The sequence below is a fragment of the Ovis canadensis genome, chromosome 7, assembly GCF_042477335.2.
Source record: "Ovis canadensis isolate MfBH-ARS-UI-01 breed Bighorn chromosome 7, ARS-UI_OviCan_v2, whole genome shotgun sequence".
Classification (NCBI taxonomy): domain Eukaryota; kingdom Metazoa; phylum Chordata; class Mammalia; order Artiodactyla; family Bovidae; genus Ovis; species Ovis canadensis.
In genome coordinates this window covers 56,542,482-56,555,925 of record NC_091251.1, presented here as the reverse complement: position 1 = coordinate 56,555,925, position 13,444 = coordinate 56,542,482, and the positions used below count along the sequence as shown (strand labels likewise).

Here is a 13,444-nt window from a genome sequence, read left to right as displayed (position 1 = left end):
TGTACTAGGAACCAGGAAGTCTGGGCTTTCATCAGGCACTTTCACAAATTTGCTGTGTGAAGCAGAACTAGTCACTTCCTCTCAGCTTCTGCGTCCTCTTCAGTACAATGCAGTGGTTGGGCCAGACAAGTTCCAAAGGCTTGCCCTTTGATCCTGATTGGAAACTCGACTGGATTTGTAAAAGCCACTCCCTCCTCTTCTTCCCAGCAGGTGGGCAGTCCCCTCCCCACGACCACATTATCACTTCTCGGGAGCTCCTGGGAGCCCTTGTTCTAGAGCACTCCCTGCTGATCTGTGTGTCCAGCCACAGCAAGGACCAAGGGCCCCTGAACACAGCCAGTGGTTCTTGGCCTTGGCTGTCCTCCAGGGGCTAGAAGGAGGCACAGAGCTGGATCCTCCTGAGACCTGGGGTGTCTAGGAACAACAGGGCAACAGCAGGGCTTTCTTCAACAAGCTTGCAGGTCACTCCATTTCTGGCTGGAAGCTTTTCTGAAGTCGGACTGACTTTCTGATCCTGTGGGGCCATTTTGCCCCAGATCTGTCCACTGGATGAGGGCTGCTCTGTCCATGCTCTCATACAATGTTCTTGAAAGCTGCTGCTGACAGCGGGAAAGGATGGCCTCCCCTTCCCCTAGCCCTTCCCTGTCTGCCTTTCTTTTCTGTCCCTCTCTTCTTCCTGGCGCACTGCCCCTCACTCACCTTCCGGAACCTCTCTCCTTTTCTTCCACCTCTCCCATGCACTTTCCCAGTCTTGGTGCCTCACCTTGACCCCTTTTGCTTCCGGCTTGGGTTTCTGCTCAGCACCACCATTCTTTTGGCTTGGAAAGTGGGGCCCAAACTCCTGTGGCTAAGGTTCTCAGCCATATTCACTCCAGGGCCCAGGTAACCCATCTCTTTCTCCTCTCCTTTCTCCCTGTAGGTCCTTCTTTGACCTTCTCCAATCATATCCTCAGAAAGCCCCCTGCCCCTATCTTGGCCATCACTGGGCAGGTGGATTAGTTCTCTAGAGCCGCCTTCACAGAGCAGCACAGTCTGGGTGGCTTAAACAACAGAAACTGACTTCCTCAAAGTTTCAGGGGCCAGAAGTCTGAGATCGAGGTCGTGGCAGGGTTCGTTTTCCTGAGGCCTCTCTCCTCGGCTTGCAGACAGCTGCCTTCTCACTGTCTCTTCATACATTCTTCCTCTGATCTCTCTTCTTATAAGGACGCCAGTCATATTGGATCTGGGGCCACCTCGATGACCTCATTTTCTTTAACTAATCTCTTTGAATATCTATCCCCAAATATTCTGTGGTACCAGCAGAGGTGATGGTCCCCGTGGCAGAGGGAATACAGGCATTCTATGCTGGCATCCAGGTTGGTTTTCTTGGGCTGCACACCTTTAGGGAAAGATGTAGAAGTCAGGCACCCTGCAGCCCAGGACAGGTGGTTCAATATGACCTTCTGAGGTGCTATCCACTCAGCACCCCAATTCTGGGTGCTCCCCAGAGACATAGGCACCTGAGCTAAAGAAAATCAGATGCAGATAGCTCAAAAAGAAGCTGAGCATCAGATAAACAAGAAGTTTAATAAAAGTGAAAAAAATGACAACACAGTGGGCTGGCAATGGGCTGCTTTAGGAGGTTTGATAAGTTGGCCGGCATGACACGCTGACTCCGTGTGGGTTCTGGGAGGTCACAGGATTGGTCCCTCATACCCCAACATTCACTCTGTATCTTCTGCCCAGGGGTGAGGTATCTGTCTTCCTGGTATCATTTTTGACCAGGCTGGTTCTGAACTCCCTCATCCTGTAAGGAAAGCTGCCCAAATCTGACCTTTACCCATGATGATGGTGATGATGGTCGTCTACATCATTTTCCTAGGGCTATATCCCATCCCAGGTTCTGAGGTGGGCAGACAGGTGAAAGCCCATTTTATGGAGAATTAAGGGCTTTGGGAATGTTGGAATCTCCTCCTTAGGAGATAGCCACAGCTCCCAGGATCTCCTGGATCCCCCGAAAATCCTTCTGAATCCTGCATGCCCATCTCTCTTGCAAAGTGCTCAGGGTTGCAGAATGCTCAGGCGCTGGTAACAAGCGGGGTCCAAGAGTCTGCAGAGAAAGGAGACTTGCTGGGCTGGGCTTCCCTGGTGGCCACCTAGAGCCTGGTCAGTTAGGAGGTACTGCTCCTCCTCCGGGGGTGGAGGGCTTTCCTTTTGGCGATGTCCTCCTCTGTGTCACTCTCACAATTCCTCTGGGAAAAAAAAAAAAAGAAAAAGAGAGAGAGACCCAGAGCAAGACGGTCAGAAGATGCTAAAAATGGGGTCATGCTGGGCAACCTAGGCTGATGCACCTGAGTCAGGAGCCTGTAAACCAGGGAGGTGGACATGGAGGGGAATCCTGTTGCTCTGTCCAGAGACCAGGGGTGGAAGAGATAGGAATGGGGAGGGCCCTGAAGCAGGGCCAAACCAACTGCCTGGCGGCCTCCTTCCCAGGAGGAAGGAAAGCAGGCAGAGCCTCTAGGGGAAGCCAGGCACCAGAAGAGGCCAAACGATCATCATGAAAATTATATCTGGTGTCCTTTGTGGCTGCCACATAATTAAGACCACTTGGCTAGTTGGCTAGTGGGGTGATGGGTCTCCTGACCTCAGCCTAGAGAGAATGAGGAGGGCTAGCACGACCTCTCCAAGCTCTGATGGCCACCTCACCCCCTCTGCTTTGACTGGCTTAGGCTGCACCTTTAGCCAGGCCTGCCATGTAGTCTTTCCAGGCCAATGGCTTCTGTCCCCCGTTTTTATGAAAGGGAAAAAGAGTAAAGCAGATTCTATCAGCTCCTACATAGCTAAGCCAGAGCAGAGGCAGCCACCCTGGAAGTCATTGTGCCTTTTTCATTCATTCCACGTGCATCTATTAAATAATTAAAACTATTGAAAGAAGTATTAATAAAGAATTATGCAAATCATAGAAAAATCTGTTGTCAGATGTACAGTTTTATTTATTCTTATTTTTTTAAAGCTTTTCTTTTTGCATTTTTTCCCCCTATTTTTTGGCCACAACTTGTGGCATGCATGAACTTAATTCCCTAACTGGGGGTCGAACCCATGCCCCCTGCAGGGGAAGTGTGGAGTCTTAACCACTGGACTACTACAGAAGTCCTCAGATTTTAAATTTTAATGCTTCCTATGGTTTTTCCTGTGGTCATGTATGGATGTGAGAGTTGGACTGTGAAGAAGGCTGAGCGCCAAAGAATTGATGCTTTTGAACTGTGGTGTTGGAGAAGATTCTTGAGGGTCCCTTGGACTGCAAGGAGATCCAACCAGTCCATTCTGAAGGAGATCAGCCCTGGGATTTCTTTGGAAGGAATGATGCTAAAACTGAAACTCCAGTATTTTGGCCACCTCATGCGAAGAGTTGACTCATTGGAAAAGCCCCTGATGCTGGGAGGGATTGGGGGCAGGAGGAGAAGGGGACGACAGAGGATGAGATGGCTGGATGGCATCACCGACTCGATGGACATGAATTTGAGTGAACTCCGGGAGATGGTGATGGACAGGGAGGCCTGGCGTGCTGCCATTCATGGGGTCGCAAAGAGTCGGACACGACTGAGCGACTGAACTGAACTGAAACAAAAGGATGTGTCTATTTTTCTTTTTATTTATTTCTTTTTTTTTAAAAGGAAAATGTCTTAGGGAAAGCAGTATAATAGATGTCTGGGACCCATTTCTTTTCTACTTAGAGGATGAGCCATTGGGTTGATATCAGGTGCTGTGTGTTTGAGTAAAAAGAGAACTATTTTAAAGTTCACAAATAGACAAAAATTAGGAAAGAATTTTACATTCTTTTCAATTACTCTCTGTTCCTCTTTCCCAATGGCCAGCATTGTATCAGGCCAACTCAGCCTGAGAGGTGTGCCCGCTGTCAGCCGTGTGCCTACTCAGGGGCCCCTCTCCTTCCCTTGGCCTGAACCAGCTCGAAATTCAAGGTCAAGATCAACTTTGCCAAATACATCCTGGACCTAGCCTGGCTATAACAATAAAAATAATGCAAGCTCTGCTGAATCGCAACTTTTTAGCATGAGTCAGAGCCAAACAATAACAAAGTAAGCTGGGTGACAATCTGCTTGTGATTAACAGGGATTCTCAGAGGGAGCAAGTCCAGTCCCCCTCCCCACTTCTTTTTTAACGTTAAGAACTCTACGTATTTAGAAAGTAAATGTCCACTTTTAAATGATGGTTATATCGAACAAGGAAAATTAGAAAATATTTGTAACAGAATAAAATGAAAAGAGCATTTACCACAATTTGTTGCAAGCAGCTGAAGCTGTCCCCTTTTATAGCAGATGAGGAACGTGGCCAGAGAAGGAACACAGCCTGGCCAAAGCCCACCGTTTATGGGCCTCTAAGCCATGAGTCCTGCAGGGCCCCGAGCTCAAGAAGAGCTCAGGCTGGTGTGGGGCACACAGGGGCAGTGCCAAGACCTGGGATGTAGCCTAAGTGCTGTGTGCCCGAGGCTGCCCAGGGCTGACAGGCAGGCTGCTGCCCTACGGCCTCTTCCTGAGTAGGGAGTCACCTTCTCTCCCGACCTGTGCCATCGAGAGGCCGTCACCACACACGGTAAGCTGTGAGGAGGGTCTGTCAGGGACCCTTGACCAGCCACAATACTAACACTGCACTTGGTAGTACCAGCCCTGCATTTCAGAGTCTACAGGAGGATTTTAAACAATAATAGGTGCTAATAAGTATTGAGCACTTAAAATGCCAGACTCTAAGTATATGTCATCATTTAATCCTCATGACTGCCCTGTGAGGTAAGAACTGTTGCTAACCCCTTTTTACAAATGATTTCATTTAGCACAGAGAGGTTAAGTCATTTCCTGAAGGTCACACAGCTAGGGAGTGGCACATTTGAATCCTGGCAGTCTTGCTCCAGAAGCCATGCTCTTGACATTATGAGTCTCCCATTTAAAATGTACGTAAAGTTGCAACAAGCTAATCAAATATATCATCTAAATATTATTATGTTATTATTATTGGTAATCTAAAGCAAAGCAGAAGTGGGAAAATTGGCAAATGAATGTAAACCTCTCCTTCTAAAGCAGATATCTGGATTATCAGGAACTGACTTTGGATCGCCCGCCTGTGGTAGTCTCATTGACCAGAGTTCCTGCAGCCCCTAACAGGCTACAGGTCCTCCGGGGAAGCTGGGGCTGTGGAATGGCAGCAGCAGTCCCTCCAAAAGCCCATGAGGAAAGGATTCAAGAGCCTCTAGAGGCTCATGTACCAACTCCCTTGGAGCACCCATCTTCCAGCACCACCCCAGTGGTCGCCCATGAACACAGCCTCTGCTGATCACACAGTGCAGAGCCTGCTGGAAGCAGTTGAGCCCCATCTGCTTCCCACAGCCCCTCCCAGGTCAAGGCTACACACTCCGAGAGCACTGTGTTTACCCACCAGGTCCTTGTTCGGCCTCGGCCTCGGGTGCACCTTCTTCATCAGGGAGCGGGTGAGGTGGTTGCACAAGGAGACGATGCTGAAGGAGAGCTGAGGGAGGGAGCAGAGGGGAGCCGCCAGGTGAGAATGTGCACAGAGACCCTGGAGGAGTCTGGAAGGAGCCAGGAGCCCACCTCAGCCCCCTGCGCCCCACCCTAAGCCCTGACCCACCTTCCACCGCCTGCGGACATACTGCTTCTTGAAGTTCTCCAGATTGACCGCAGACTCCCTGCGCATCAGGGCTTGCTGGCTGTCCACCGGCTGGGAGACAAAGCAGAGAGCATGGTGGCTGACACTGGGCTTCGGGCAGCAGCTAAACCCCTGACCACACGCCACCCTCAGCCTGACCCTGGGATCTGCCTGCTGGACACGACACACAGAAGGACCTCACACTGAGGGCACGGCTCCAGATGAATCTCAGCTGTTCCAGAGATGCCCAGGGCACCCCTGAGCTATTCTTACCACAGCCAGATGGGCACACTGGCTGGACTGGAGGCTTGCCCCCCCATAAAGGGAAAGACCAGGAGGCAGGGGGTCCCTCCGGGGAAGGGTCATCCTGCAGCAGTCCAGGATACCCACTGTAAACTGGGTCAGTTCTGGGCTTAGCAAAATGGATGACTTGCTGGCAGATGGGGCATTAATATTCCATTTAAAGATAAATGGAAGGAAATAGGGCTTTGATGGGGATCGAGAGGAGATGGGATATGTATTTCCTTTCATTGCCTGGCAGTCAAGGCTCAGCTTAAGCTCTGACTTTTTTAAGAAACTTAAAAAAGTTTCTGGCTTCTCGGAGTCTCAATTTTCTCATCTGTAATATGGGGATAATGAATAACATTGTGTCACAGGGTTATTTAGGATTAAATGACTGTGGGATGTGAAGTGCTTAACTTAGAGTTGCTCAATAAATAGTAATAAATTACTGATAGCCTTCCTGTCTTCTCCAGTCCATCTTTTTAAAAATTATTTTATTTTTAAAATAGCTTTATTTTGATTTAAGAAAAAAAGAAAGAAAGTGAAGTCGTTTGGTCGTGTCTGACTCTTTGTGACCCCATGGACTACAGACTGCCAAGCTCCTCCGTCCACAGGATTTTCCAGGCAAGAATACTAGAGTTAATTGATATTAAAAAGTGGGCATATTTAATGGACTCCAGTGTAAGGAGCTCATTCCCTCATGAATTCCTGCCTCTTCATAAACAAGATTTTCCTAATTCGAGAATTCAAGAGATGAGTTTCAGGGATTCTATGAACCTCCTGAAATGATCTGCAGATTTTAGTGCATAAACTTGCACATGGATGTTCACAGTAGCATCATTTATAACAGACAAAAAGTGGAAGCAACCTAAATGTACATCAACTGACACATGGACAAAAAAAAATGTGGCCTACCCAGGTTGTTGCTTTAGTCATTGAGTTGTGTCTGACTCTTTAGTGATCCCATGGACTGTAGCCCACCAGGCTCCTCTGTCTATGGGATTTTGCAGGCAAGAATACTGGAGTGCGTAGCCATTCCCTTCTCCAGGGGATCCTCCCAACCCAGGGATCAAACCCGTGTCTCCTGCATTGGCAGGCAGGTTCTCTACCATTGAGCCACCAGGGAAGCCTACTTTATCCATACAATGGAAGAACTAAGTGGAAAATCCATTCATGAAAAGAATGAAGTACTAATACATACTACGACATGAATAAGCCTTGAAAACAAAATAGTAAGTGAAAGATGCCAGACACAGGAGGTCACATGTTGTATAATTCTAATCACATAAACAAGCCTGGTGTGCTGCAATCCATGGGGTCACAAAGAGTCAGACACGACTGAGCGAGCGACTGAACTGAACTGAGTCACATAAAATGCCCCAAATATCCAGAATGGGCAAATCCACAGAGGAAGAAAGTAGATTAGTAGTTGCCAGGGCTGGAGAGAGGGGGAGATGGAGAATGACATGAAAGAAGTTTCTTTCTAGGGTGATGAAAATGTCCTGGAATTAGACAGTGATGATGGTTGCATAACCTTGTGAATACACTAACAAGCACTGAATTGTATACTTTCAAGTAGTGAATTTTGTAGTATGTGAATTATATCTCAATTTTTAAAAACTTAGTGTATAGGTACAGACATATTTTTCCTCTGAGAAGAGTCAGGAGCTTCCATTGATTCTTAAAGGACTCTGGGACCTCAAGAAAATGAACCACCCACGTTCGTCCATAAGGTCCCATCCAGCTCTATTTTTTCTCTCTGCTCTGACAGCCTCCTCAAAGCAGTGTCACCTTTTGCACCTCGGTGACCTCAGTGAGTGAGGCCGCTCATGGACTCCTGATGCTGGTCTTGTCTCCTACCCACACTGTGAGCACACCTCCACGCCTGCTTATCTGTCATCATGGTGCCAGATGTCCGTGGAAGCCGGTGCATATGGCTGGGGCACACTGCTCCGGACCTGACATCTTCTGGCAGGAGGCTCTTTTCACGTTCACCCAACGTCCCTCCTCCAGAAAGGCCTCTGTGTGTTTCAAACCCCAATTCAGTTATGACCTCTTCCAAGATAACCTCCAAGAAACAATGTCTCTCCCAACATGACCCAAACACATGGTGCTCCTTTATCATACACAGCACCTCTCTTGGTCAGCTCCGCAGTACAGTCATCTCCCACCAGTGGCCAATAACAGGAATGATTCTCTTCACGTTTCTGCCAGTGTTTCCTCACCACCTACTCCTGATCCAGAGCTTAAGACAGTGGGTGCGGAAGCGCTGTATGGGTGATCTGCAGCAGAATCAAACCAGAACAAAGCCCCAGGACCTGGGACCTACTCATTCCCGCCCATGAGAGGCCCAGGCACCTGGGTCCACCCGGCTGTGAGACCGCGGAAGGGTGTCACGACACACTGCCTGGGGGTGGGGGGCAGTGAGGTGAGACACAGAGTCCTAGGGAGGTCAGGGAGCATGGAGGAGAGTCCACGCCACCTTGACACAGGGGAGACGAGAGAGCCAGAGGCTATTCATCCTCCCAAACTGGGACCCAGTGGTTTGGTCCAAAGAGTACTGGAAGGAAGAGAGGAGGGAAAGGAGGGAGGTGGAGAGGAGAGAGAAGAGCAAAGGATGGGGGTGCTGAGGGCACCACCAGCTCATGTCCTGCTCTCTCAACTCTTTCCTTAACTGTCTCTTCCCCCACGCAAGCCCTGCCCTGGGTTAAGGTCCTCACTGCAAGACAGCCATGAAAGAGGGCAGGGGACAACTGGTCTGTTCTGATCCTGCCTTTCCCTGGCATCAAAGCCTTCCAGCAGCTTCCAGGTACTCTCAAAAGAACCCAAGAAGCTCACCAAGAACCCCAAGGCCTGTACCATCTGGGTCTTTCTCTCATCTGATTTTCTCCCCATCTCCTTCCTATCCCCGTGGCTTTCATTGCACGGGTCTGCTTGCTAGTCCAGGAACCCAAGGTCTCAGGATCTTGCTGGATAAACTTTGTCATCTCAGGCAGGTGTGTGCTCCAGGGTCACCTCCGCAGGGTCACCCTATATAAGATAGCACATTGGTTGCCCTATGCAAGTCACTGTGCCTCTGCCCGAGTTCTTCACAGGACCTGTCACTACCTGACCTTTTATTCTGTGTTTATTCAGTTGTTGTTAACCCCCCTGCTCTGTACCTCTCAGCAACTAGTATCTCCTTCCCAAGGTCATTGCCATCTTGCCACCCACAGAACATTTCTACCTCTAACTTTACAAATATATGCTATTCACCTTGCAGTCTAATCCCGGCAGGGAACATCTTGCACTTGGAGAGTTTGATGAGCTGGAATTAGTGGACTCTGGGACCAAAGGGACCTCTTCTTGTCTACTTACTGATTGGCTCCCTTGCCAGGAGAGAGTTAACTAAACCCCATGGTTGGAAGGTCGACATGCAGGCCAGGGGAATCCCGTTAGTGAGAATCCCACATTCCAACTGGTCCAGCAGTGTCAGCCACTAAGCGGAGATGCCCAACAGCAGTATCACGTGGGACTGTTCCCACAGGCTGCTCCTGGGAGGTGACGTAGTCACTTCAAGGACCCTGTCTGTGTTCTACACAAAACAGCATGAACTCCCAGGAAGAGTATATAAACCTGTCAGGCTGGCCTTTCCCAATCAATGGGCCTTGTCGGTGGCTAAGAGGCTCACCAAACGCTGACATTGTCTCTAGGTCTTGAAGTCAGAGAGATGTGAATTCTGCAGTGACATAAGTTCCAGAAGGAATGTGATACCAACACTTTGGATTAAACTGAGGGTGTGAGGGGAGATGGAGTTTGTTCCACCTTCTCCTGACCCTTCCCTTTCTGCAAACAAAGCCCTCAGCCTCGTGGTCCTTCAGTGACGCCAGTGTGGGCGGCTTTGACCAGGCTCCTAGGAGTATGTTTAGTGTCATAGAAAAATGCTGAGAAGGGAGAAAAGAAGACAGAACTCTGTGGCTAAAGTCAGGTTTTGTTTATGCGGACACAAACGCCTCTGAAAAAGTCCTTCAGGGAGCCGTTTTACAGAGTGAAGTAAGTCAGAAAGAGAAAAATAAATATTTCATATTAATGCATGTATATGGAATCTAGAAAAATGGTACTGATAAACATATTTGCAGAGCAGTAATAGAGACGCAGATGTAGAAAACGGTCTTGTGGACGTGGATGGTGGGGGCAAGAACTGGGTGAAATAAACTGAGAGAATGTAATTTGAAATATACACACTACCTGGAGTAGGAAATGGCAACCCACTCTGGTATTCTTGCCTGGGAAATCCCAGACATTGGAGCTTGGAGGGACCCCTTTGTGTCCATGGGGTCACAAAGAGTCAGACACAACTAAGTACAGACGACCAACCTCCTCCAACTGTAATTATTACCATGTGTAATATAGACAGCGAATGGGAAGCTGCTCTATCACACAGGGAGCTCAACCTGGTGCTCTATGATGATCTAGAGGAGTGGGAATAGGGGTGGGGTGGGAGGGAGGCTCTAGAGGGAGGGGATATATGTACACTTATGGCTGATTCACTTTGCTGTACAGCAGAAGTCAGCACAACATTGTAAAGCAATTATCCTCCAGTTTAAAAGAATGTCTGTTGTGGAGAGCTAGGCCAGCACCAACATCCACAGGGCAGGGAGATGAAGCAGCAGCCATCCTTCCAGGCATAAAGACCAGAATCCTGGTTTTCCAGTCTCCTCGAGAAACTGCAAACAGATTGCAACTTTTCAAACCTCCATCTGAGTTACTCCTCCAGCCCCATCCTCCACTGAAAGCCAAGGACAGCTGAGCACCCAGTTTCTTGGTTCGCCCAGGACTATCACTCTGGGCCTTGCTCCTTCGTCTGTAGGTGGCATCTCCACCTCTCCCTTTTGCTGACTGTTTTGCTGGCTGGAGCCCTGCTGGCCTTACCTCCCTGTTTACCCAAGAAAGGAGGCCTGAGTCTGCCTCCCTATGGCTGAGTCGGGGGAGCTTCAGCGAGGCTGTGTGCCTGCAGGTTGTCCCGCGACAGAGCATGCCAATGGAAAGAGGTAGAATGCCCCTTTCTTTGCCTGAACCGACCTTACTTCTCTGAGTCAGGTCTCAGCATGCATACACTCTTCCTTTTCGTCTTCTCTCCGGGACGTTCAGTTTTCTGAGCCACTTTTTCATTCCCAAGAAAAGCTTCAAAAGCTCTCCCTCTAGCACTGAAGACAAGAGACTTGAGAGACATTATATCCACCTGCCATGTGTGAACTGTGTTTGGATCCTGATTTGAACAGACTGAGTATAGCAGGAGGCCCTCGAGAAGAGCGGGGCACGCCAGTCCGGCTTGTGCACACAGATGGTGATAAGCAATTAGTCCTGAGTTTGTCACGCGCAATCATGGAGCAGTGGTCATGGTAAAACAAACAAACAAAACACGCTTTATAAAAGATTCCTGCTGGAAAATTTATCAGTTAAGTGAGTCTGAAGTTTGCTTTAAAATACTTTGAAGCTGGGTAATAGATAATTGGAATTCACTCAGCCATTCCTAACCCTTCCATGCAAGTTTTGAAAATCTCCCATAATGAAAAGCTAAAAACACAAACTCTCCTTCTTTTGAATCTCTGTAATCTCCTTTAATTTCCGTTTAACAGCTCTAGGTTCCAGACCACAATCCGAACTCATCCCATCCCTCCAAGTTCTGCCTGGTACCTTCCCAAGGTTATAGAGGGAGGGGAGTGTTGGCGGAAGACACCCCCCCCCCCACCGGCCCCGAGAATGTTTATGCCCTCTGCCACCTCCTTTTGAGAATGTTAAGTGCTTTATTCATATCCAATTCTTTTGTGACCCTATGGACTTGTAGCCCACCCACGGGGCGCCTCTGTTCATGGGATTCTGCAGGCAAGAATACTGGAATGGGTTCCCATGCCCTCCTCCAGGGGATCTTCCCAACCCGGGGATTGAACCTTGATCTCTTGTCTCCTGCATTGGCAGGCGGGTCCTTTACCATGAGTGCCACCTGAGAAACCCCTGCCATCTCCTTACCTCTCCTCAGAGTTCATCTGCCTCCTGTTTTCTGGAATATTAGGTACCTCTGCTTTCATCACTCACCATGGCCTTTCTCTCCGCAGTTGGTTGGGGCCCTACCTCAGTGCCAGACACTGAGTCTTTTATTCAAGGGTTGTCTTGTCCTTATCTGTCACCTCCCTCCAGAGCCAGGGCACAATCAGTGTTTATTCACAGAACTGGCCGCTTTCACTCCTCAAATATGCCCACTGCTGGGTCTCCTCTCCGCGGCAAAAAATCTCCACGGGCCAAGAGTTTTCACAGACAAAGAAGAAAGGGTCATTCAGTTCCACAGACGTGTACAGAGGCTGAGAGCAGGCGTGATAGCTGAGCACAGAGCCAGCTCTCCCTGGCGTGGGACCACCGTGCTGCCTGAAGAAGTGATGTGGGTCGCCACCGCCTTCATAAACACCTGGAGAGGTGGGTGGGTGGTGTGGGGAGAGAAGCTCACGGAGGAGACTCTGGCTTCTCCCACCATTATGACTCTGCTCCCGCCCTTCGCTACCATCATCCCGATTCTGCAGGAGCACGGCTCACCATCACACCTTCCCCACCCTTCCCAGCACAAAGCTGGGTGACTGTGTGCCTCATGCGTCTGCTCCAGAGCTTCCCCAGGTGCCAACTCTCCAGCCTCTTGGGAACCGCTGTTCAGGAAGATGTTACAGGCTCACCCTGCCCTCTCTGCGATGGCATCAGCAGAGAGCACAGAAGCTGACCTCTCATTCACAGCCTGATGAATGAAAAGATCCTCTGTGATGGCACACGGGCTGGCCCACAGAGCGGCAACCCCCACCAGGCCTTTGTCTGTCTAGATGCCAATGAAACACCCGATTCTGCCTCATCTGCCCTGTTCTGCCCTGTTCTTGATGTCACTGTTAAAATGCTATCTGTGGGCATGTGGAGGAGAGTCAAGCGGGTCCTCTGGCTGGGCATTCCACCAGCCTCCTTGGACTCCCCTTGGCATCAGATTCTGCTGCCAAAGGGTGATGGGCGTTGGACTAGTCAGGGGGCAGGGGAAGGTCATGGTCCCTTCTGACTTCCCTGAAAAACTTGGAGGGCAGTTTTCAGTTCACTTCACTTTGTCTTTGGAAACTCTTAAATAAAAGAGTCTGTTCATAAAACATCTAAATGACAAGCTGTTACCCATGACTGGACATGAACATGGAGAGGACAACTGCACTACAGAGAAGAAATCCACTTATGATTCTGACTCCAGTCAGCTCCGGGGCTGACTGGCTGGGAGACTCTAGACAAACCCTGTCCTGTAAAATGCTGTAAAAGGAGGCTGTCAGATGGCTCACCCCTGAGAACCTCCAGCACAGAGAGCATGTAGCTGATGCTAGGATTCTAAAGTAACCACTTCTCCCGCTCTTTTCCCAGTCTCCCTAATTCAAATCATCATCCACAGCTTACTCCTTTATTGCATTTTATTTCGACCCTTACAAGAAAGTTTGCCCTGAGTTGCTCAATCAGGGGC

General features: G+C 49.3%; 1 protein-coding gene across 8 annotated transcripts in view; it reads right to left on the bottom strand.

Annotated features, from left to right (window-relative positions):
• Window positions 1-1,547: 1,547 nt before the first annotated feature.
• Window positions 1,548-13,444, bottom strand: part of DAPK2 (death associated protein kinase 2) — a 133,989-nt gene continuing 122,092 nt past the window's right edge. For all 8 annotated transcript variants that reach the window (XM_069596235.1, XM_069596232.1, XM_069596238.1 and 5 more), the window contains exons 10-12: window positions 5,638-5,727; window positions 5,428-5,517; window positions 1,548-2,231 (exon numbers count right to left, since the gene is read on the bottom strand). In XM_069596235.1, coding sequence (XP_069452336.1) covers window positions 2,151-2,231; window positions 5,428-5,517; window positions 5,638-5,727 — 261 coding nt within the window. In that variant the 3' untranslated portion in view covers window positions 1,548-2,150. The remainder of the gene's footprint in view (window positions 2,232-5,427; window positions 5,518-5,637; window positions 5,728-13,444) is intronic.